The sequence below is a fragment of the Prunus persica genome, chromosome G2 (assembly GCF_000346465.2).
Source record: "Prunus persica cultivar Lovell chromosome G2, Prunus_persica_NCBIv2, whole genome shotgun sequence".
Lineage (NCBI taxonomy): Eukaryota > Viridiplantae > Streptophyta > Magnoliopsida > Rosales > Rosaceae > Prunus > Prunus persica.
The window spans coordinates 26,100,464-26,126,552 of record NC_034010.1 but is presented as its reverse complement, the minus strand read 5'-3'; the positions used below and the strand labels follow the sequence as shown (position 1 = coordinate 26,126,552).

Below are 26,089 nucleotides of genomic sequence, written 5' to 3'. Positions count from 1 at the left end.
AAAATGCACTACTCGCTTTTTTGTTCACGCAGTTTTGAATTTGTGATACACGATTAAGATTAAAAGACAAGTAAATGAGAAATTCTCTCGTCTTGTAGCTTGCTTGCTGCCTTTGTTCTTGTCGGTGGTTGTATTATCTTTGTCTTTCAATGAAGTTTCACTTATTAACAAACTAACAAAACAATATTTTGCTGAAATGGGAGATGATTCTTGTGCAGCCATGAAAAGAAGAAGGGAAGTTGCAGGCTTGACGTTGAACTCTTTAGGGTTAGTAATTATTATTAATTATTAAGTGTGAGACAATGATTATGTGATATGTTAACTCTCAAATCTTTGGATAAAATTTAAATGAGGTGACGTGTGAAGAGTAGAAGTTAAGTAGATTGTGGCAGAGAAAAAACAACAATTTGCTTAATTTTTTTTTGGGAATATTTGACTATTTGTTAAAGTACTTTCTATAGAAACTTATTTTCCCTCAGTCATTTATATGATCATCATACTATATATATATATATATATATATATATATATACAGAGAGCTTCCATTGAGGGATCCTTCAAATAAGCTTATTTGAGGGACACCTTTTGTAGGCCCCACTTCGGATTGTATTTCACTAATCCAAACGTCTATTTTGTAGATACTCATTCAAAGATCATCTCTACAAAAAAACACTTGAATCCGATATCATTTGACCACTCAATTGAGTTATTGGAATTTTAGTACTTTCTTGAAGCACCGTGTTCATTGATTTTGTAAGACACAATTGGATGTCGAAACGGATTCTGATTTGTCTAATTTTTTGTAAGGATGATCTATGAATGAAGACTTAAAAAATAGATGGTTTGGATCATTGGGAAAAAAATTGTAGGGTACCCTAAAGGACGTCCTTCAAATAAAATTATTTGAGGGATCCCTCAATAGAAGGGGTATATATATATATATATATATATGTATACAAGTCTGTAGAGAACAATCTACATTTACATCAAGCCATTATCATAAGCATAAATATGGAGTTATGGCCTAATAACAACGTAACTGACAACTAACCATTTCCTATCATTAGTAGGATTAACTATTGCAACTGAAATACTATTGTAACTCCCTAATACTCCCCCGCCAATCAAGCACGCACAACATAGCAAGATTTGAATGAAGAAACTACATAGTGATGGAGATGGCGGCAGTTATTGGCTGTAGTAGTCTAGTAAGGGGAACCAAAAAAGAAGAACTCCAATCTCCAGAGTTGCAACAACGGCATGAGAGAAACAAAGTAAACATAACGCTCATTGAAAGTCAGCAGGTGAAGGAGCACATGGGCTCATGGAATAAAGGAATACAATGATGAGCTGTCATACTAGTCAAATGTACTAGGAAACATAACTCTAGGTACCTGAGAAACAAAACTCTACCTAGGAGTCACCATTTAGGTAGAATGAAGAGAAATAGCAATGTTGTAAAGAGGAATGAAAAAGAAAAATAATTCTGACAAGTGCATTTTTTAAAATTTTACAAATATAACAAAGATGAGGAATGGAAACAAAAGAAAATTCATCACATGAAAAGCAGAAAGGGATGCGTGCAGAGAGAGTAGAAGGAATATTGGAAGGGAATAAAGGAATTGAGAGATGGTGCGGCAAGTTTGACATAAAGGGATATGAGGTTAAACCAACTTGGGACACAGAGAAAAGAAAAGAAGAGCATGGGCAAATTGAATTTTAAAACACCATATAAACAATAAAATAAGATATGGGGAGAAAACCACGTGGGACAGAGCAGTAATAAAGAAAAGATCATCACAAGAGCATAGATACCATAAAGGAAGTTGAAGTTCCACCTCAAAACTAATTGGCTATAGGGGGAGTAGCCCAACTCCTTATAAAATCAGGCTAAGTCCCTTAACTTTTCAATGTAGGACAAATACTCTCAATATACCCCCGCATGTTTGGCGAACTTTGAAGCCTAACACGTGGACAATACATATTGAGTGACGTGGGAGCACATGTGGCCGTTGGGCCCAACACTTGAAGCCTTACTCTGATACTATGTAGAAACTGATTTTCCCTTAGTCATTCATATGATCATTATACAAGTCATTAGAGAATAATCTACAGTTACAGCAAGCCATTATCATAACCATAAATATGGAGTTATGGCCTAATAACAGACAAATGACCATTTCTTATCATTAGTAGGATTAGCTATTGTAACTCCCTAATACTTTCAACCTTCATGTAGCTAAAAATTTAATTTTCAAAAAAGAAAATCTAAGCTTGACTTGAGTGGACATTGATTAATTTAAGGCTTATTTACTATAGTATCTCTTGAAACTTTGGTCAAGTCTCATTTTATTTTTCGAAACTTTGGTCACTAGGTCGAAAATGATTTTGATCACCATGATTTAACATACATAATTTCGGGAAACAAAATAATTTTGATCACCATGATTGTGGTGTGTTAAATTGGTCACTTTAACTTTCCACGACATTGTCGAGTGTTAAATTGGCCCGCCACAATGATAATGGATTTACTAGTGCTCTCAGCTCAAGCGCCCCACTACCAAATAGCAAAAGCGCTTTCGCAGACACTCAAGACTACTCTCCTATCTCATTTAGATATTGGATTGGAATTTTCTGTGGCCATTGGCCCCTATTGTATGTATCAACTTTCCCATCGCAAACACAAAACACAAAGGTATAAAAAACAAATCCCCATGCGGATAAGAAGAAGAAGATATGAATAATATATAGGCTTAATTGTTATAGTAGAACTTGAAACATTGGTCAAATCTCACTTTATCCCATTAAAGTTAAAGTGACCTACTTTGTCCTTTTGATCAAGGTTTGATGTTCCACAATGTCCTTTGCCATCAATTCCATCCAAAAAGTTTGTTAAATTTGATGAGTGACAGGGGTGTTTTAGTACTTTTGTGCATCTAAGTTTTTGGCAAAGTGGAACCCACCTTCATCATGAATAAAAAAATTAAAAGACAAACATAAAATTTAAAACTTTAAAAAATTGATCTATCTCTCTCTCTCATCTCTTCATTTGTTGTTGTTTTGATTTTTGGGACTGGAGGCATGAAATTTGAAAGCTAATTAATGGGTATGGGGCTAGGTTTTTGTGGGAGTAAGGTAGAAAAAACCAGAGGTAGGGGGAGGTGTGAGAAAATCGGGCGCGGGGAGGGGGGCCGGGGGGTGTTGGTGGTGGTGGGGGGTGGTGGTGGTGGGGTTGTAAAAGGACAGAGAAGGAAGGGGAGGATTTGGTGCGACTGGGGGAGAAGGGATGGGCAGGGTTTTTTTTTGTTTTTTGTTTTTCTCTAAAATCTATTTTGTTTTTAATTTTATGTTTGTATTTTAATTTTTTTAAGTAATTAAAAAACCTAGGTGCACAAAATTACTAAAACACTCCTGCCACGTCATCAAACTTAACGGACTTTTGAATGGAGTTAACGGTAAAAGCAATGTGGAACATCAAACCTTAGTCAAGAGGGCAAAGTGGGTTACTTTAACTTTCGTAAAATGAGAATTGACCAAATTGACCAATATTTCAGAAGCACTGTAACTGCTTCTTTTCGCTGAAGCAGGGACAGACACAGTACACCTTCCTTCCACACCAGCCATCTTTCGTGCTTCTTCTTCCGCCGTCAGCCTTGCTTGTACTACACCCATTCATTGAAGGAAACTTCTCTTGTTTTGTAGCTCTGCACCAGCACTGCAGTATTCTTAACCCCTCAATGGGGACCAACTCCAAAATTAAGCTAATTGATCATCACCAAATGTAATTCAAAAGAAAAGGAAAAGAAAAGGCACAACAATGAAGTTGTAGCTCAAGTAAGTTTTTCAGTACAAACGATTTAGGAGAGAAGGGGTTTACATAAATATTCATTAGATGCCATTTAGGAGTTTCGAACCATAGCAATTATAGCTCAAATAATTAAAAACAGTTAACCTTTACATTTGAGACATTTAAGAAGAAAAAAAAACGCTGGCAGCATAATTAACTTCATGCATGTCAATGTGACATGATACAAAATACACTAAATTTGGGTTTCTCAGTAAGAGTTTGAGAATGGGCTTAATCTTATTGCATGTGATAGTTGTACCCAAGCAACATCAGAAAATTTGGACCCAAAAAGAAAACATCTGAAAAAATGCCATGATCTAGAACTATTGCATTGCATTGCACGCCTCAATATTTTATGCCAAGGTATCCTAAAATTGTAAAGGTTTTTATTTTCCATATTTCTTAATTTATTATTATTATTTTTTTGATAAAAACTTTATAAATATTTTATTGGAATTAAGGATACAAGTGTGTTGTGCCATATTATTATTTAACGGATTTTTCAACCGTCTACCAGAAGAACCACATTACTAAAATTTCAAAATAATCGAATACTTAGTTTTTAATATTGAAAACATGAGTAAAGGTTTATGATACTAAACTAAAATTTATCTAAAAATAAAATAAGAAACACAATTGGGCTCTTCAATGGCCAATCAAAGTGGGCCTGGATACACCTTGAGCCTTGATGATGGGCTTAGGCTTTGTTTGGTGGACTGGACTGGACTTGATATTTTCAATTAAAATGGACATGGGTCCTAGCCATTTTTTGGTGAGTTTAAGTGTGTCTTGAACGGCATATGGACATATGATCCATGTCCCAAATAACTATGGCTCTAGAACCCAAGCCCAGATGTGGGCTTAGAATCCGAGGCTTTTCCAAGCATGCCTCTTCTCTCTTCTCTCGATGAGACTGAGCAGTGAGCACGCCTCTTCTCAAGTTCTTCTCTTCTCTCTCTTCTCCTCTCTCCTCCCTATTCTCCTCTTCTTTGATAATTTGAAAGAACTCCTTTTTCGATTTTGTTGTTAGATATTGAGATGTGTTGACGATGTTGAGCACTTTGATTTTTTTCTTTTTGGGTTTGATTTCTTTTTATTGAAGATTGAAGATCTTTTTGGTTTTTTTTTTCCCTTGTCATTGAAGATTTTTTCAAATATGATATTGGGGTTCCATAATTTGCATAATTCCTTCTTTTTTTCTTTCTTCTGAATGTTGTTTTTCAGTTTGTATTTTATTGAATTTGAAAGTTATTTCATCGATTTTTTTTGTTTGTTTCAAATTACAATTTATTTATCTCTTGTATTTATCTTCTTATAAAATTTAAATAATAGAAAAAGGGTTCTGATGAAAAAATATGTATATATATATATGATTTTATTTGATAAAGAGATGATTTTTAGTTGATAAAGAAAGATATTGAAAAAAAAAAAGTGACAAAACAGAGAATTTTTTAAATCTTGATATGAGTTATCTTCTTTGTTTGATTAGGATTTTGCATCTGTTTATAGTCTTTTTGCAAAATTTGAGGGGTTTACTTCGATATGAGGAAAAAAGTTAGAATTATTGTTAATAAAAAAAATTTAAATAAGATTTATTTTAAAAAATAAAGTTAATTTCAATTTGCAGTTTGGTGCAAGAATGAATAGAACATGGCTCAAAACCTAGCTAGTCCAAGCCAGTCCAATCCAATGCTTCAAAGCCCATCATAACCAATTCAAGCTAGCCCACCAAACGGGGCCTTAAAGTTTTAAGCGAGGCTCAGTTAATTAGACGACATGTCATCTAAAGGTTAACTAGACGACATGTCATCTGAAGGGTCGTTTACTTGACACAGACTCTCCGAATTCCGCTCGTCGGTTTTGAGTGCATTTTCATCCATTTTCCTTTTTTTATCTTCTTCTTCTTCTTCTTCTCCTTACATCCCCAAGAAAACCCACCAATATTCAAATCCCGTTAAAAAAAGATCCATTCTTTCTCGCCATTGTTTTTTTGGTTAGTCTCTTCTCTTGTTACTCACTCACTTTTTCTCAAGAAAATCATATTGGGAAGGAAACATAGGGTAAAGGAAAATGCTCTCGGATCAGAACCTTTTTTCTTCTCCTTCTCGTTAAAATAAGCAAATGGGAACAAATTTGTTGGTGTAGCCATGTGCACGCAAAAATTTGAGGTGATCTGTTTTCGCGGCATCATATACCATACCAGGATATGGATCCCTGATAGGGTTTATCTGGCCAACTCCGTATGCAAATTGGGCATCAGAATTAAGTTTGGCACTCATGGGTTTAGCTGGAAAAAAAAAAAAATTTGTTGGAATCATTTGTCGTACAACCCAATGAAGTTTATTAGCATAAACAAGAACAACAAATGACCAACTAGTGTAATGGTTTGGAGCAAATGCTCTTTCTTAGGAAAGATTCCAAATTCGAGTCCTAGCATCTGTATAGTATGTGTAAGTTTAGTATGTTATCGCTCCTCTCAATAAAAAATGTCCTAAAAAAACAAAAACAACAACAACAACGAGGGATGGGATTTGCATGTGATCACTCCAAACAAGTATTGATCCTCAGTAGTGCAATTTGATTTTTCTTATTCTCACATCAATACAGGATTACATGATCACTTAACATATAGCATATATAATCATAAATTAGGTTAGCTAATTCTCTGTTGTAGCTTAGAAGTTGGAACTATTTGAAAAAAAAACAAAAACAAAAACCTTGTTGAGCTGATTTAATGGTAAATACTGTTGCCACGCTGAGAAGGAGAAACGACCATGGAACTAAAGCCATTATGGGGGTCAGAGTCACTACAAAACCTATAAACGTGCTTGGAAAAGATGGGCAATCTCATCCAAGAACATCATGTATTTATACTAAGATTTAGCCATGTGTTTCACATGTTTGCTTTAATCCTAGTCATACGTGTATTACAAATCTAATGATTCACATTTGATCTCACGCACATTCAAAATGCACTACTCTTTTGTTCACACGCACTTTTTGAATTTGTGATGTATGGTTAAGATTAAAAGGCAAGTGAATGACAAGCACATAAGAACCTGCAGAGGATCCGAATCTGAAATTTTGTGATCATAGTCTTCCACGCACTCAAACCATTTCTTCCTTAAGTATAACGCTTATATCTAGCTGACGTATTTTTATCAACCCCTATAGCTTAAGGGGATATTGAGGTAAGGAATCAACACGTGTAAGAGATTAATAAGCTGATCTTCGAAAAAGAAATTAAAGCCACAATAAATTTACTTGTCGTTCATTGTTTAATCTCCAACCTCGTGAATCACATATTGTTCTTCCATGGTTACGTCAATTTGGTTGCGTCATAATGATGACATCTCCATTTCCATTTCATTTCAACTAGGGTGATCATGGTTTTTTCTTTTTGTCAAGAAGACGATCCTGGTTCGGTTTGGTTACAATTATAAGTTAAACGGACCATATCGGTAATGACTTGGTCCCCCATAATGATAATGGACTCACTAGTGCATGTGCATCCCAGCTCAATTTTCACTAACAAAGCAAAAGCACTTTTGCAGACGCCATAGAGATGTGAACGAAAGAACGCTTGAACGTTTGGATTTCTCAATTGACCCATTTACTGTGACTGAAAAAGATAGATTCTGCCCAGGAGATGTGAAAGAAAGAACGCTTGGATTAACTTTGATTTCAATTGCTTTTGGTGCACCGAGAACTTTAGCTTCATATGTCGATCATTGGTGACAGTTGATTTGGATGCTGGGTGGAAATCACAAAGGATGGTTGGTTTGATAGAATTCATAGTTTTGTGAGTCTGTATTTGGATGTGTTTGGGAGAGAGTGAATAAGAGAAACGTTGCTCTCTATGAAAACAGAAGAGAATTGGAAGAGTGAAGGCATCTGCACATTCATTACCAGCTGCCAAGAATATAACCGTTGAGGAGAGAGAAGAGAGATTCTTCTCTAACTGCCTCAATACAAGATTTAATCCTAGCCTTTGAAATTATCATCCTATAAGATGATTACACTTGTCTCAATCTAACACCTCTCTTAAGGAGCCACTTGGACTCTAATCCAATGGTCCTTATTACAAACAGCAGAAAAATGAAAAATTTAAAAAGCTAAAACAGAAACATTTAAACGAAATGGGATTAGGCGGCAAACTCAGCTCAAAGGGTTACACATCAACACTCCCTTCTAACCCTTTGACTGATTTAACTCCAAGTAGATCTCTGAGATGCACAAAACGATCCTTGGATAAAGCCTTGGTTAGGATATCTGCAATTTGATCTTCAGATTTGCAGTAGATTAGCTCAATCTCCTTTGCTTGGATAGCTTCTCGGATGAAATGAAATTTCCCGCTTATGTGCCTGGATTTCTGATGAAAGACAGGATTCTTTGCCATTGCTATGGCAGAGGTGTTGTCACACAGAATTGGTGTGCCTTCCACTTGCTCCTCTCCAAAATCCTCAAGTATAAACCTTTGTCATTTAGCTTGTGATGTTGCTTCAGCAGCACTCACATATTCTGCTTCAGCTGTAGACAGAGCTACTGTATTCTGTTTGATTGAGGCCCATGAAAACATGCCAGATCCCAAAGTAAACACATATCCTGAGGTACTTCTTCTGTCATCCTCACTGCCTGCCCAGTCACTGTCACAGTAGCCTATTAAGGTAGCTGCCTTGCCCTTTTTAAACTCAACTCCATAATCCAGTGTGTCTTCAACATATCTCAACACCCTTTTGGCTGTTCCTATGTGTTTCTTAGTGGGATTGTGCATGATTCTGGCAAGCAAACTAGAGGCAAACATTATGTCTGGTCTAGTAGCTGTCAGATATAGCAGACTGCCTACAATCTGCCTATATTCACTCTCATCTGCCATATCACTTCCATCTTCTTTGCACAGCCTTTCATTTGCAACCAAGGGGGTTGCCACAGACTTACATCCTTTTAAACCAAACTTCTCAATCACTTTCATTGCATACTTCTTCTGATGGAGAAATATGTATTTCTCAGTCTGTACAACTCCCATGCCAAGAAAATGATAGAGCAGCCCGAGATCAGTCATCTCATAATGCCTCATCATGTCATTTTTGAATTCTTCAATCATTTTTACACAACTTCCAGTATAAACAATGTCATCCACATAAAGAGAGACAATGAGAATACCTGAGCCTTCATCAGTTTTAATGTAAAGTGTAGCTTCACTTGGACTTTTCTTAAATCCTGCCTTGTTGAAGTAGGAATCTGTCTCATCATACCATGCCCTTGGGGCTTGTTTTAATCCATACAAGGCTTTGTTCAGCTTATACACTTTGATTTCTTCATTCTTTTTCACAAAACCCTATGGCTGCTCCACATATACTTCTTCTTTTAGAACTCCATTCAGAAATGCAGACTTGACATCCAGTTGGTATAAATGCCATTCCTTCTGTGCAGCCAGGGCTATCAAAGTCCTAATGGTATCTAACCTTGCCACTGGGGCAAAAGTCTCATTGTAATCGATTCCAGGTTTTTGTGAGTAGCCTTTAGCTACTAATCGAGCCTTATTCTTATGTACAGTGCCATCTAGATTAAGCTTGGTCTTATAGACCCATTTGACACCAATGACTGGTTTGTTAAAGGGTCTCTCCACAAGCTGCCAAGTGTTATTCTTCTCAATCATTTCTAACTCAGCTTCCATTGCCTTTCTCCAAGACTCATCTAGAGCAGCTTCTTCAAAATTCTCAGGCTCCATAATGCACATATTACACTGAGCCATAATGTCATTAATGTTCTTCCATTTCTTTGGTGTATGATCAAAAACTTGAGAACTTTCTTCAATGCTTTCATCCTGCAGAGTAGTATCTACATCTGCTTGTGTTTGTGTATCCAAGCTTTGACTTGGTTCTTCTAGTGCTATGACTTCTTCATGTATTTGCAATGGTGCATCCAAGTCTGGATTTAGAGCATAGTCTTGATTTCCAGTAGGTACAAGCACTGCCATTTCTCCTTCTCTAGCATTCTCCCATTTCCATAATCCTTTCTCATCAAATTTCACATCCCTTGACAGGATAATCTTCCTATTGCTTGGATCAAACAGTCTATATCCCTTTTCACAAAGACCATAGCCTACAAAAATACACTTGTGACTGTTTTCTTCAAGCTTATGTCTTAATGCAGAAGGAATAAGCACATGACAAGGGGATCCAAATATCTTTAAATGTGCAACCCCTGTATTTCTGCCAGTATAGGCCTCAAATGGTGTTACCTTATTGAGAGCCTTGGTAGGACATCTATTCAGCAAATAGACTGCAGTATTTACAGCCTCTGCCCAAAACTCATAAGGGATACTTTTCTCATGCATCATTGACTTAGCCATTTCAACCACTGTTCTATTCTTCCTCTCAGCTACTCCATTCTGCTGAGGGGAGTAAGCCACTGTTAATTGTCTTTGAATGCCAGATTCTTCACAGAAACTGTTAAACTCTCCTGACAAGAATTCTCCTCCCCTGTCACTTCTCAAACTCTTTATCTTGAACCCACTTTGCAGCTCAGTCATAGCTTTAAATTTCATGAAACACTCCAATGCACTTGATTTGTTTCTAATGAAATACACCCAAGACATCCTAGTGTGATCATCTGTAAACAGGAGGAAATACCTGTTTCCAGAGAGGGATTCTGTTTTCATTGGTCCACAGATGTCTGTGTGAACCAATTCTAGGGGATTTGAAGCTCTCCAAGTGGATTCCAAAGGGAAAGAATCCCTATGCTGCTTTCCTTGCATACATCCATCACACACCACTGACATTTGCTCCAAGTGAGGTAATCCATGAACCATCCCTTGATTCTCAAGCAGCTTCATACTTCTTTCATTTAAATGCACAAATCTCTTATGCCATGTCTGCAAACAATGTGTGACACTTGCTTTTAGAACCAACTCACTGGCAGGCATCATTGTTAATGGAAAGCATCTGTTGTTTGTCATTTGCACCTTCACAATCAGATTCTCCAGTGACTGATCATCATAGATTCTCACCATATTCTCTCCAAACACAAGATGGTAGCCATGTTCCATCATTTGCCCAACACTGAGCAAATTTTCTTCAAGACCAGGTACAAGCATTACTTCATGTATGTGCTTCTTACCAAACTTGGTTTTTATCACTAAAGTTCCTTTTCCAGTAACTGAAACCACTTCTCCAGTCCCCATCTTCACCTTAGAAGTCAAATCCCTTTGAACATTTACTAAAAGTCCCTCATCTCCTGTCATGTGATTACTACACCCACTGTCTATGTACCAAGAGTGATTGACCTTTACATCTGTTGCAGCATTACAGACATAGAATAGAGTACCAGTTTCTTCCATCTCATTTGCATAATTCACCCTATGTGCATTCCTATTTCCATTGCAATCTCGGACCATATGTCCAAATTTTCCACATCCATGACATTTAGGCTTGCCTTCATACCACATTTGCCATAATGTAACTTGTCACAATGCTTACAAGCTGCTATGTTTCCATCATTAGGCTTCCAATGTTTTTGAAAGCTTTGATTTCCAGGAGCACTTTTCTGAAAACTCTGATTTTCAGAAAAACTCTCATTTTTAGGCTTCTTTTCTTCAACATTCAGACTAGCAAAAGCTCTTTCTGAAGAATTCTCAGTGTGCCTATCCAATCTGAGCTCAAAACTCTTCAAGGAGGCAACCACTTCTTGAACTTCCAGAGTTTCAAGGTCCTTAGAGTGCTCTATCACAGAGCATATAGAATCATAGGACTTAGGCAGACTAAACAATAATTTCTGCACAATTCTCTCCCTAGATAACTCCTCACCATAACTCTTCATTTGATTCAACATATCAAGTAATCTAACCAGATAAACAGATAAAGATTCACTATCCTTCATGCGAGTATATTCAAATTCCCTACGCAACCCTTGCAATTTGACATTTCGTACCTGTTTGTCTCCTCTGAATTCTAGTTTTAGAACATCCCAAGCTCCCTTCGAGGTCTCCTCATTCACAATCCTTGGAAATAGCTGATCTGAAACTGCACTTTGGATCAATCCAAGTGCACGAGCATCCTTCATCAGAATCCGAGCCATGGACTTCTCAGTATCTGCAACCTCCTCTTTTTCCCTCTTCATGTCTGAATCATTTAACCCATTCTCGACCAGATCCTACAGACCATGCGATTTCAGAATAGTCTTCATTCGAATACTCCAGAATTCGTAGTTTTCTCCATGGAAAACTGGTGTTCGAAGCTCAGCTGCTCCAGATCCTGCCATATGAGACACCTGGATGCAAGAACTCACTCCTTCGATCTCCAAATCAGCTCAACGGTAGCTCAGAACGAGCTCGATTTTCTGTTCACAGATCACGCCCAGCTCAAAACAAACGAACCAGGCTCTAAGGCCATGATAGAATTCATAGTTTTGTGAGTCTGTATTTGGATGTGTCTGGGAGAGAGTGAATAAGAGAAACGTTGCTCTCTATGAAAACAGAAGAGAATTGGAAGAGTGAAGGCATCTGCACATTCATTACCAGCTGCCAAGAATATAACCGTTGAGGAGAGAGAAGAGAGATTCTTCTCTAACTGCCTCAATACAAGATTTAATCCTAGCCTTTGAAATTATCATCCTATAATATGATTACACTTGTCTCAATCTAACACCTCTCTTAAGGAGCCACTTGGACTCTAATCCAATGGTCCTTATTACAAACAGCAGAAAAATGAAAAATTTAAAAAGCTAAAACAGAAACATTTAAACGAAATGGGATTAGGCGGCAAACTCAGCTCAAAGGGTTACACATCAACATGGTTTAGGTGATCACTGAGTACATTTCCATCGTTTGATTCTGATGAGCATTGGCTGTTATTGTTCTTTGTTATCATCTGCAACAATTTGGTGGTGTAGCCATGTGCACACAAAAATTTGATGTAATCTGTTTCCGCGGCATCATATACCAAACCAGAATATGGAGCCCTGATAGGGTTTATCTGGCCAGCTCCGTATGCAAATTCAGCATCATAATTAAGATTGGCACTCATGGGTTTAGCTGAAAAAAAGAAGAAGAGATATTTAGTCATATACCCATTCTCAGCACTAGTGATATAGATAAACCCTACAATATTAAACAAATCCTAAAAAAACATAAAAAAATGACAGCCGACCCTATTGAATTTAATTTTGATTAATAAATTATTTTGATGCCCTAGTGAGGGTTTTTTGAATGAGATTTTGGGATGGGGCTTGTTTTAAGAAATTGATGGTAGTTTTGTAATTTCTATGAAGTTTGAAGTTTTTTTGTTATGTTGTAAATGGACTTTGAGTGTGTTTCTAAAGTCCATTTATGTAGGGTGTTTTTATAATTTGGGCCTCAATATTGGATATAATACTGAATCTCCCAAAAAAAATTGTTGGAATCATTTTTCATACAACCCCAAGTCCCATGACCTTGTTGTGTGGAGCTGCTTTATAGACACAACACCATTCTCACCAACCATCTTTCGTGCTTCTTCCGCTGGGGGAGAACGACACTCGTTTACTTTTGCCATCTTGAATCTCAATTTTGAATTAGATTATTCTTTTTTTTATATAAAAAAAAAAACTAATGAACTAGCTAATTTATTATTCAATATCTCAATTTTGAAATAGGTTATTTAAGCATAAACAACAACAAATGACCCACTAGTGTAGTGGTTTGGAGCAAATACTCCTTCTTACGAAAGGTCTTGGGTCCGAGTCCTAGCATCAGTGTAGTATATGTGAGTTTAGTATGTTATCGTCCATCTCAATTGGAAATGTCCTAAAAAAACAAGTACAATACAATAAAAGATAATAGTAAAGTCTCATCACTCATAATCGATATATATTAAATATTAGAGTGCAATTTGCATTTGATCCTCAGCAGTGCAATTTGCTTTTTCTTATTCTTACATCAATAATAGATAGCATAGACAACAATGGGGCTCCTGACTTGGAAAGTACCATCATCCCACACCAGAGAAGCAGAGACACGGGATTTGTGATGAATTGACCCTTTTACTGTGACCTGAAAGGATAGCTTCTGCCCGAGAGATGAGAACGACAGAATGCTTGGATTAACTTTGATTTCGAGTCCCTTCGTTGCACCTATCACTTTAGCTTTATATGCGGACCTTGGTGATCCAACATTTGTGGCTGTCCTATTGAAAACCCCACTGATGCAGTTTGGATTAGAGGAGGAAAGTGCAAAAGAAGGATAATTCAAATTATCACTGAGTGCTCCATAATTAGTTTTTGATGAGCAGCTACTCTTGTGCCCTGTAATAGATTGCAATAATTTGGTACTATAGCCTTGTGCACACAAAAATTCTATGTAGTCCAGTTCAGTAGCATCATATACCAAACCAGGATATGGAGCCCTAACGGGGTCAATTTGGCCAGCTCCATATGCAAATTCGGCTTCAGGGTTAAGATCGGGACTCAGGGGTTTAGCTGCAAAATCGTTACAAATAATCCAAGATATACGTGGTTAGGCCATACTAAAATTGTACGTAATTAAAATAATTTTTCTCGCATAATAATTGATCACGTTTATACACAGCCCTACCGGTGGTAATAATAGCGGATTGGATAGCAGCAGGAGACCAATTGGGGTGAAATGATTTGACGTATGCAGCTACCCCAGTGGCATGTGGGCAAGCCATTGATGTCCCTGAGACGAAATTGTATGATGCTACTCTGTCATCTCCTTGAACAAACGAAACGGGGGCAATTGGAGGAAATGCTGCCAAAATAGAAGCTCCCGGAGCAGCTATATCTGGCTGCAACATAATAAGGAGAAAAATTAAGGAGAGATGAAGTGCTGCAGCCTAGCTAGCTAATTATATATAAAATAAAGAGTCTTGAGTGTTCATCAAGTTCCAAGTAATTACCTTGAGAATGTTGGGAGTGACTGGATTAGGACCCCTTGATGAGAAGGATGGCACATATGGGGACAGTGTGTCAATATCCTCAGTACTTTTAAAAATTGTTGCAGTTGGGTTCCTACAAATTAATCATTACAATATTCAAAATCATATATAAATTAGCTAATTAGCATCATTCTGATCTGGTTTAGCTTAAAAGTTACAAATAATATTTGTGTGTACCTTGTTGAGGTAATGTAATAGTAAATGCTGTTACCACTATCCAAACCAAGGCAAGAGGCAGGCATGGGAAGAGGGTCAAGCACATCTGCAACAGGTCGGCTTTGCAAAATAACTCCAACTGCACCTGCAAAATAGGCCCCATAGCCAGTCGTCCCATCGCAAAGAACAATCTTGCCCTTCACCAAATTGTGGTCTAACGTGCCTGGTTCGCATGTCCTGTACGGTACCATCATACATATTATTATCAGACTGAAACTATATCCCATAAATATTACAATTGTATTTACTTAGATGTAGACTCGTCGTAGCCTGCTGTCCTATTGGGTGCGTCTCCAGCATATATTAGAGGATAGAACTTGCCCTTGAGGTCAAATGTGTTTGTTACAATTCCCTATATACGCCAATGAAGCAAATTAATATATTAATTCAATTGCTTAAGTGAGGGCAGGTTAATTAGCTATAGGTTCTATTAATTGTACCTCATAGATTTTTTGGTTACCCAATTGAACCTTGGTAACAAACTCCCGATCTATGGTGGTTGCAGCCACAGAAAGAAACCATGGCGCAAAGTTTGCGATGGTCTTGGGGCCTGGACCGTCGTTCCCAGCAGCAGTGGAAGTCAGAATTCCTTTTCTTAAAGCGTGAAAGGCTCCAATGGAAATTGAGTCCCTGAAATAATCGTCCTCAGCCTTTCCGAGGGAGAGAGATAGTATGTCGACACCATCCGCGATCGCATCATCAAATGCCGCTAGAATATCATCGTCACTAATACCATCCGACCAACCTACTTTGTACACTGCAATACGTGCTGATGGGACCCCTCCTCTTGCTCTCCCCGACCCCAAACCAAATAGACTTGCTTTGCTAACTAAGTTTCCTGCCGCCGTTGATGCAGTGTGGGTTCCATGACCATTCGAGTCTCGTGGGGACTTGATGTCACCTTTGACGAAAGGTCTACCATTGTGGTAATACCGTGCTCCAATGATTTTTCTGTTTCAACCATGGCAACAATACGTCAATCAATTATCACATAAAACGGATAATTTTTACATTTGTTATCTACCAACATGATAGGTCTAGTATATTAGCCTTACTTGTTGCAAGTAAAATTGGATGAGCCTTGGCATGTGCCTTTCCATTTTTTGGGTGGTGGGCCGAACCCGGCATCACTGAAGCTGGCAGATTCAGGCCAAACTCCAGAGTCGATCATCCCAACGATGATATCGCTTTCAACAGTGCTTCTCTTCACGTTTTCATGAAACCCGATGAAGTTCCATGACCTTGTTGTGTGGAGCTTCTGCTTCCTACTAGGGAAAACAGACACCACACCAGCCATTCCTATATATATACACACACACACACAAAAGCTTCCAGTTAGATATACACTTATAATGGTCAGTACTTTTTATGCAAATTGGAAAGAAAGCTAGATCCACAACCAGCCATTTTCTGAGCTTCTTCCTCTGTTAGCTTTGCAGCAAAGCCATTGAAGCTTCTCTTGTAGCTGTGCAGTAGGTGAGGTTCTTGTTCAATATTGCTGAACATAAACATAAACGTTAACTCAAGTTAATTAGGAATTATATATAGGGACTAGCTATAGTTTACTATATTGCAAATCTTCTTCTTGTAATGTTAAGTAGTTATATAATTGTCACCAATTACTCATCTAGAAAACTCGTTAATCCTAACAAAAAAAGGCAGTAAACTTATATTATATATGTGATAATTAACCTGCTGCCAACTACGTTTTGAAGCATGTTTACATGAAGAGGCAATGTGGTAGTGGTGGGAATGTCGAGCTTTGGCTTGTCCCCCATGTACACAATATAAACCTGCGATTAATATAATCATAATTAACTTTATTAGGGTCCGTTTGAGAACCATTTCAATTTTAGTTTCTAGTTTTCATTTTTTGTGCTAGAGTATAGAGGAAAATGAAAGTGAGAATGAGAGTGAGGATGAGATTGAGAGTGAGGAACAGCGGGAGCCGAAACAACAGAGACAACCACTTTACCCCTCCTTCAGTTTTTAGTTTTTATTTCCCATTTACTCCTCCCTCATGCCCCAACCTCCCAATATCCCCTTCACTCTCCTTCTCACTTTCATTTTCCCTCTTTTTCCTCTATACTTTGGCACAGAAAAAAAAAAAACTAAAAACTAAAATTGAAATGGTTATCAAACGGACTATAAGTATATAGAAGCAAGTTTTAAACTAAAATGGTATATACATATATATATATATAGGAGAATTGCATGCCTTTCTGGTATCCGTATGAGCAGCAGAATGAGTGACTTCTATTAGAAGAGTACATGTGAGGCTGAGAAGGAGAAACCACACTACATGGAAAAACCCTTTTCGCGACCATGGAACTAAATCCATTATGGGGGGTCTCACTACAATACCTAGAAAACGTACTACTTGGAAAAGATGGGGCAAGCTCATCCAAGAACATCATGTATTTATAATAAGAAGTAGCCATGCGTTTCACATGTTTGCCTCGATCCTAGCCATGCATTACAAATCTAAGGAATTCGTACCTTTGATCCCACCCATATCCAAAAGTGCACTACTCTTTTGTTCACATACCTTTTGAATTTGTGTTGTACAGTTAAGATTAAAAGGCAAGCAAAGGGACAAGCGCGCATTAAGAACCGGTAGAGGATCCGAATCCGAATCCGAAATTTTGTGATCAATGTCTTCCATATGCACTCACACCATATCTTCCTTACCTTAACTACTGATAACAGAAGAGAGATTTGGAAAATAAGGGAAGAAGAAGACTGAGAAACAGAGAGAATGTATTAAGAATTTCTGTATGATTATTCACTGAATCAATATTACAATGCATAGTTCAGCTTATATACAATTGTAACTAACAGCCAATGCTTAACAAACTAACACGTGAATAGCACGTGGGTATTCTAACAATACTAAGCTAATGTATTCATCTATCAACTACCACTTCTTTAATGTTGGATTCCATATTTGAAGCACCTGAGACTTTACTCAAATACTGAAGATTGATTGCATATAAAGCAAAAAAACATGCACTTCTAATAGAACATGTTTTGGTATATTTGACTATTTAGCTCAAAATATTGAGTTTTCAAAAGAGAAAAACTAGAGACTGAAAGAAGCTAGGTTTTGACTTAACCTAAACTAACCTAAACCCTTTTCAAACTCTGCACAGAAATTCCACGAACATTTCACATGTTTGCTTCGATCCTAGCCTTGTATTACAAATCTAACATATCTGAATCCGTAGTTATTTATTTCATTCTAAATTAAGTAGGCTTTTGATCATGCTCTTCCATGCACTCACACCATTATCTTCCTTGACCATAACACTTTTTAGAGGCTTTCTGAAAAGCACTTCTTCAAAAATATTAGAGGCTGTTAATTTTTGGGGTATTTGACTATTTGTTAAAGTACTTTCATCCTTCATGTAGCTAAAAATTTAGTTTTCGAAAAAGAAAAACTCAGCTTGACTTAGGTAGGCATTGATTGATTTAAGATTTATTTATTGTAGTATCTCTCGAAATTTTGGTTTAGTCTTACTTTACCCCTCACAACTAGTGCTTCTCAGCTCAACCACCCCACTACCAAAAAGAAAAACCAGTTTCGCAGACACTCAAGACTACTCTCCTATCCCATTTAGATATTGGATTGGAATTTTCTGTCTATGGCCATTGGCCCCTATTGTATATATCAACTTTCCCATCGCAAACACAAAACACAAAGGTATCAAAAACAATTCCCCATGCCATGCGCATAAGAAGAGGATATGAATAATATGTATGTAGCAGAGTCATTTTACCAGCATCTATATACATAATTTTCAGCCAATACACGATTTTAAAAACATTCTTCAGAATCGTTGCACCAAATCATTGCAGTAATATATCGCATTTCAGAATTTTTCAAACACTTCTACGCTACGATGATATCGCTTTTTGTTGATATTGTTGGACACTGTTTCAGGGAAACCACGGAAGTCGCCATGACCTTCTTGTGTTGTGTGGAGATGGAGCTGCTTCTTTCCGCTGAAGCAGGGAAAACAGACACAGTACACCTTTCCTTCCACACCAGCCATCTTTTGTGCTGCTTCTTCAGCCGTCAGCCTTGCTTGCACTACACCCATTCATTGAAGGAAACTTCTCTTGTCTTGTAGCTCTGCACCAGCACTGCAGTGATTCTAAACCTCTCAATGGGAACCAACTCCAAAATTAAGCTAATTGATCACCAAATGTAATTCAAAAGAAAGGGAAAAGAAAAAGCACAACAATGAAGTTTAACTCAAGTAAGTTTTTCAGTACAAACGATTTTGGGGAGAAGGGGTTTATACAAATATTCATTGAATGCCACTTGGGAGTTTTGAACCACAGCAATTGTAGTTCAAGTAGTTAAAAACAGTTTATCCTTACATTTGAGACATTCAAGAAGGAAAAAAAAACGCTAGCAGCATAACTTTCATGCATCTCAATGTGACATGATACAAAATACACTAAATTTGGGCTTTTCAGTATGAGTTTGAGAATGGGCTTAATCTTATTGCATGTGATAGTTGTACCCAAACAACATCAGAAAATTTGGACCCAAAAAGAAAACATCTGAAAAAGTGCCATGATCTAGAACTATTGGTTTTTATTTGAGATATTTAGTGATATACTCATTTCTAGCACTAATATTATAAATAAATCCTACACAATTGAATTCCTATAAACAAACCCAAAAAAAACCCAAAAAATGATAGCTGGCCTTATTGAATTTAATATTGATTATTAAATTACTTTGATGCCCTATTGAGTGCTTTGGGTATTTTTATGAGATTTTGGGGTTGGGCTTGTTTTAAGAAATTGATGGCAGTTTTGTAATTTATAAGAAGTTAAAAGCTTTTTTGTTATGTTGTAAATGGGCTTTGGGTGTGTTTCTAAAGTCCATTTTATATAGGATATTTTTATAATTTGGGCCCCCATATTGGGTATAATAGTGAATCTCCCTTTTTATTTTCCATATTTCTTAATTTATTAGTATTATTTTTTGATATAAGTGAGTTGTGCCATATTATTATTTAACAGATTTTTCAACCGTGTACTTGAAGAACTACATTACTAAAATTTCCAAATAATCGAATACTTAGTTTTTAATAATGAAACTATGAGTAAAGGTTGATGATACTAAACTGAAATTAATCTTAAAATAAAATAAGAAACATAATGGGGCTGTTCAACGGCCAATCAAAGTGGGCCTGGATGCACTTTGGGCCTTGAGGATGGTCTTAAAGTTTTAAGCGAGGCTTAGTTAACTGGACGACAGGTCATCTGAAGGATCGTTTATTTGAGACAGACTCTCCGAATTCTGCTCGTCTGTTTTAGGTGCATTTTCATCCGTTTTTCTTTTCTTCTCTTCTTCTTCTTCCTCTTCTCTCGTCTCTGTTTCCACAAACTTCAATGCAAAAACATCCCCAAGAAAACCCAACAATATTCAATCCCATTTAAAAAAGATTCATTCTTTCTCGCGATTCTGCACGCCATTGTTTTTGTGGTTAGTCTCTTCTCTTATTACTCACTCACTGTTTGTTTCTCAGGAAAATCATATTGGGAATGAAATGTATGTAAAGGAAAATGCTCTCTGATCAGAACGTTGTTTATTCTCCTTCCCGTTATAATAAGCAAATGGGAACAAATTTGTTGTTGTAGCCACGTGCACACAAAAATTTGATGTAATCTGTTTCCGCGGCATCATATACCAAACCAGGATATGGAGCCCTGATAGGGTTTATCTAGCCAACTCCGTATGCAAATTCAGAATCAGAATTAAGTTTGGCACTCATGGGTTTAGCTGAAAAAAAAAAAAAAAAAACTTGTTGGAATCATTTGTCATACGACCCCAATGAAGTCCCGTGACCTTGTTGTGTGGAACTGCTTCTTACCGCTGGGGAAAATAGACACAACACCATCCTCACCAGCCATCTTTTGTGCTTCTTCCGCCATCAACTTTGCAGCAAAGCCATTCAAACTTCTCTTGTAGCTGTGCACCAACAGAGATTCTTGTTGTGCAACGCCATTACCAACGACGTTTTGTAGCATGTTCACATAAAGAGACGATATTGTGGCAGTGGAAACCTCGTGTTTCGGTCTGTCGCCCATATACACAATATGAACCTACTCAATTTCTCTGGTGGATTCCAATTGGTTGGTGGATTCTGACATTGTTACTTGTAGGATTATCGTTCTATCTCTCTATCTATTATATCTCGTTGCGTCAGAAAGGTTCTAGGTTCGAGTCCTAGCATTCATGTAGTATATGTGAATTTAGTATGTTATCGCCCTTCTCAATACGAAATGTCCTAAAAAAACAATAAGAAGAACAACAACAAGGGATGGGGTTTGCATGGGATCACTCCAAACAAGTACAATAAGATAAAAGATACATTTCAAGTTTTGGCATCATAGTAAAGTCTCATCACTCATAATCGATATATATATATATATATATATATTAAATATTAGAGAATGTGGCATTTGATCCTCAGTAGTGCAATTTGCTTTTTCTTATTCTTACATCAATACAAGATTGCATGATCCATGCACCACTTAATATATAGCATAGACAACAATGGGGCTCCTGACTTGGAAAGTACCATCATCAAACACCAGAGAAGCAGAGACACTGGATTTGCGATGAATTGACCCTTTTATCGTGACCTGAAAGGATAGCTTCTGCCCGAGAGATGAGAACGATAGAATGCTTGGATTAACTTTGATTTCGAGTCCTTTCGTTGCACCAATCACTTTAGCTTTATATGTGGACCTTGGTGATCCAACATTTGTGGCTGTCCTATTGAAAACCCCACTGATGGAGTTTGGATTAGAGGAGGAAAGTGCAAAAGAAGGATAATTCAAATTATCACTGAGTGCTCCATAATTAGTTTTTGATGAGCAGCAACTCTTGTGCCCGGTAATAGATTGCAATAATTTGGTACTGTAGCCTTGTGCACACAAAAATTCTATGTAGTCCAGCTCCGTAGCATCATATACCAAACCAGGATATGGAGCCCTAACAGGGTCAATTTGGCCAGCTCCATATGCAAATTCGGCTTCAGGGTTAAGATCGGGACTCAGGGGTTTAGCTGCAAAATCGTTACAAATAATCCAAGATATACGTGGTTAGGCCATACTCAGATTGTACGTAATTAAAATAATTGTTCTCTCATAATAACTGATCACATTTATACACAACCCTACCGGTGGTAATAAGAGCGGATTGGATAGCAGCAGGAGTCCAATTGGGGTGAAATGATTTGACGTATGCAGCTACCCCAGTGGCATGTGGGCAAGCCATTGATGTCCCTGAGATTACATTGTATGATGCTACTCTGTCATCTCCTGGATAGGCCGAAACCGGGGCAATTGGAGGCCATGCTGCCAAAATAGAAGCTCCCGGAGCAGCTATATCTGGCTGCAACATAACAAGGGGAAAAATTAAGGAGAGATGAAGTGCTGCAGCCTAGCTAGCTAATTATACATAAAATAAAACAGTCTTGGGTGTTCATCAAGTTCCAAGTAATTACGTACGTACCTTGAGAATGTTAGGAGTGACTGGATTAGGACCCCTTGATGAGAAGGATGGCACATATGGGGACAGTGTGTCAATATCCTCAGTACTTTTAAAAATTGTTGCAGTTGGGTTCCTACAAATTAATCATTACAATATTCAAAATCATATATAAATTAGCTTAGCATATCATTCTGATCTGGTTTAGCTTGCAAAATAATATTTGTGTGTACCTTGTTGAGTTAATGTAATGGTAAATGCTGTTACCACTATCCAAACCAAGGCAAGAGGCAGGCATGGGAAGAGGGTCAAGCACATCTGCAACAGGTCGGTTTTGCAAAATAACTCCAACTGCACCTGCAAAATAGGCCCCATACCCATTCTTCCCATCGCAAAGAACAATCTTGCCCTTCACCAAATTGTGGTCTAACGTGCCTGGTTTGCATTTCCTGTACGGTACTACCATATCAATTATTGCAACATATTATTATCAGACTGAAACTATATCCCATAAATATTACAAGACTGTATAATTGTATTTACATAGATGTAGACCCGTCGTAGCCTGCTTTCCTATTGGGTGCGTCTCCAGCATGTATTAGAGGATAGAACTTGCCCTTGAGGTCAAATGTGTTTGTTACAATTCCCTATATACGACAATGAAGCAAATTAATATATTAATTCAATTGCTTAAGCGAGGGCAGGTTAATTAGCTATAGGTTCTATTAATTGTACCTCATAGATTTTTTGGTTACCCAATTGAACCTTGGTAACAAACTCCCGATCTATGGTGGTTGCAGCCACAGAAAGAAACCATGGCGCAAAGTTTGCGATGGTCTTGGGGCCTGGACCGTCGTTCCCAGCAGCAGTGGAAGTCAGAATTCCTTTTCTTAAAGCGTGAAAGGCTCCAATGGAAATTGAGTCCCTGAAATAATCGTCCTCAGCCTTTCCGAGGGAGAGAGATAGTATGTCGACACCATCCGCGATCGCATCATCAAATGCCGCTAGAATATCATCGTCACTAATACCATCCGACCAACCTACTTTGTACACCGCAATACGTGCTGATGGGACCCCTCCTCTTGCTGTCCCCGACCCCAAAACAAATAGGCTTGCTTTGCTAACTAAGTTTCCCGCTGCCGTTGATGCAGTGTGAGTTCCATGACCATCCGAGTCTCGTGGAGACTTGATGTCACCTTTGATAAAAGGTCTACCATTATGGTAATACCGTGCTCCAATGATTTTGCTGTTTCAACCACAGCACGTCAATCAATTATCACATAAAACGGATAATTTTTACATTTATTATCTACCAACGTGATAGGTCTAGTATATTAGCCTTACTTGTTGCAAGTAAAATTGGATAAGCCTTGGCATGTGCCTTTCCATTTTTTGGGTGGTGGGCCGAACCCGGCATCACTGAAGCTGGCAGATTCAGGCCAAACTCCAGAGTCGATCATCCCAACGATGATATCGCTTTCAACAGTGCTTCTCTTCACGTTTTCATGAAACCCGATGAAGTTCCATGACCTTGTTGTGTGGAGCTTCTGCTTCCTACTAGGGAAAACAGACACCACACCAGCCATTCCTATATATACACACACACACACACACACACAAGCTTCCAGTTAGATATAAATTTATAATGGTCAGTACTTTTTATGCAAAATTGGAAAGAAAGCTAGATCCACAACCAGCCATTTTCTGAGCTTCTTCCTCTGTTAGCTTTGCAGCAAAGCCATTGAAGCTTCTCTTGTAGCTGTGCAGTAGGAGAGGTTCTTGTTCAATATTGCTGAACATAAACTAACTCAAGTTAGGAATTATATAGGGTCTAGCTATGGTTTACTGAATTGCAAATCATATCCTTGTAATGTTAATTAGTTATATAATTGTCACCAATTAATCATCCAAAAAACTCGTTAATCCTAACAAAAAAAGGCAGTAAACTTATATTATATATGTGATAATTAACCTGCTGCCAACTACGTTTTGAAGCATGTTTAGATGAAGAGGCAATGTGGTAGTGGTGGGAATGTCGATCTTTGGCTTGTCCCCCATGTACACAATATAAACCTGCGATTAATATAATCATAATTAACGATATTAAGGGCCGTTTGATAACCATTTCAATTTTAGTTTTTTTATTTTTTTTTTTATTTTTTTTTTTATTTTTATTTTTTGCTAGAGTATAGGAGAAGATGATGAGGAGAGGATGGGAGGGAAGATGAGATTGAGAGAGAGAGGACGAGAGGGACGAGTAACAAAAGTGAAAACAATTTGAAATAGATTTCAGTTTTTTGTCCCATCTCCACTCTCACATTCTCACTTCCATTCTCCCTCTTTTTCCTCCATACTTTGGCACAAAAGATGAAAACTAAAAACTAAAATTGAAATGGTTATCAAATAGGCCCCAAGTATGTAGAAGTTTTAAACTATAATGGTATATAAATAGGAGAATTGCATGCCTTTCTGGTATCCGGATGAGCAGCAGAATGAGTGACATCTACTAGCAGAGTACATGTGAAGCTGAGAAGGAGAAACCACACTACAAGGAAAAACTCTTTTCGCGACCATGGAACTAAATCCATTATGGGGGTCTCACTACAAAACCTAGAAAACGTACTCCTTGGAAAAGATGGGGCAAGCTCATCCAAGAACATCATGTATTTATACTAAGAAGTAGCCATGTGTTTCACATGTTTGCTTCGATCCTAGCCGTCCATTACAAATCTAATGAGTCCGTACATTTGATCCCGCCCATATCCAAAAGTGCACTACTCTTTTGTTCACACACCTTTTGAATTTGTCATGTACAGTTAAGATGAAAAGGCAAGCAAAGGGACAAGCATGCATTAAGAACTGATAGATCCGAATCCGAATCCGAATCCAATATTTTGTGATCAAAGTCTTCCATATGCCCTCAAGCTATATCTTCCTTACCTTAACTATACCACTTCTTTAATGTTGGATTCCATATTTGACGCACCTGACTTTAAATACTGATAAAGCAAAAAAGCATAAAGCAAAAAAGCGTAAAGCAAAAAAGCGTTTCACATGTTTGCTTCGATCCTACCCGTGTAATATTACAAATCTAACATTTGATCTCACGTTCTTTCAAAAATGCACTACTCACTTTTTTGTTCATGCAGTTTTGAATTTGTGATACACAATTAAGATTAAAAGACAAATAAATGAAAACATATTAAGAATTTACGGTAAGAAATCAGAATCTGTAATTATTTATTTCATTCTAAATTAAGTAAGCTTTTGATCATGCTCTTCCATGCACTCACTCCATCATCTTCCTTGACCATAACACGTTTTAAAGGCTGTCTGAAAAGTACTTCTTCAAAAGTGTTAGAGGCTGTTAACTTTGGATTCGGATCCTCTGTTTGGATTTTCTCAGACATGATCTACTTGACTTTTGCTCTTCACGTGCCACCTCATTTAAATTTCATCCAAGGAGCTTGAGAGTTGACAACACATCTCACTAATTTTTTATTCGAAGGAAAAAGAAACAATTTGCTTAAAACTTAAAATAAAAAAGTAATTAAAAAAAAGGCTAAAACCCTA

At 37.5% G+C, this 26,089-nt stretch overlaps 3 protein-coding genes across 3 annotated transcripts; all 3 read right to left on the bottom strand.

Annotated features, from left to right (window-relative positions):
- On the bottom strand, positions 8,328 to 8,951 carry LOC109947444 (uncharacterized mitochondrial protein AtMg00810-like). Its single transcript, XM_020557433.1, has one exon. It carries the CDS (start codon positions 8,949 to 8,951, stop codon positions 8,328 to 8,330), a length of 624 nt encoding a protein of 207 aa, XP_020413022.1.
- Positions 13,662 to 17,347, bottom strand: LOC18786772 (cucumisin). Its single transcript, XM_007219634.2, has 10 exons — positions 17,216 to 17,347; positions 16,690 to 16,790; positions 16,398 to 16,495; positions 16,053 to 16,296; positions 15,438 to 15,948; positions 15,246 to 15,349; positions 14,959 to 15,174; positions 14,743 to 14,854; positions 14,418 to 14,631; positions 13,662 to 14,302 (listed from the first exon to the last, which is right to left on the bottom strand). Exons 1-10 carry the CDS (start codon positions 17,336 to 17,338, stop codon positions 13,764 to 13,766), a joined length of 2,262 nt encoding a protein of 753 aa, XP_007219696.2. The 5' UTR covers positions 17,339 to 17,347; the 3' UTR covers positions 13,662 to 13,763.
- Positions 21,343 to 25,143, bottom strand: LOC18784968 (cucumisin). The gene is made up of 10 exons (XM_007220162.2): positions 24,982 to 25,143; positions 24,489 to 24,589; positions 24,211 to 24,308; positions 23,861 to 24,104; positions 23,252 to 23,762; positions 23,060 to 23,163; positions 22,750 to 22,965; positions 22,541 to 22,652; positions 22,207 to 22,420; positions 21,343 to 22,091 (listed from the first exon to the last, which is right to left on the bottom strand). Exons 1-10 carry the CDS (start codon positions 25,102 to 25,104, stop codon positions 21,556 to 21,558), a joined length of 2,259 nt encoding a protein of 752 aa, XP_007220224.2. The 5' UTR covers positions 25,105 to 25,143; the 3' UTR covers positions 21,343 to 21,555.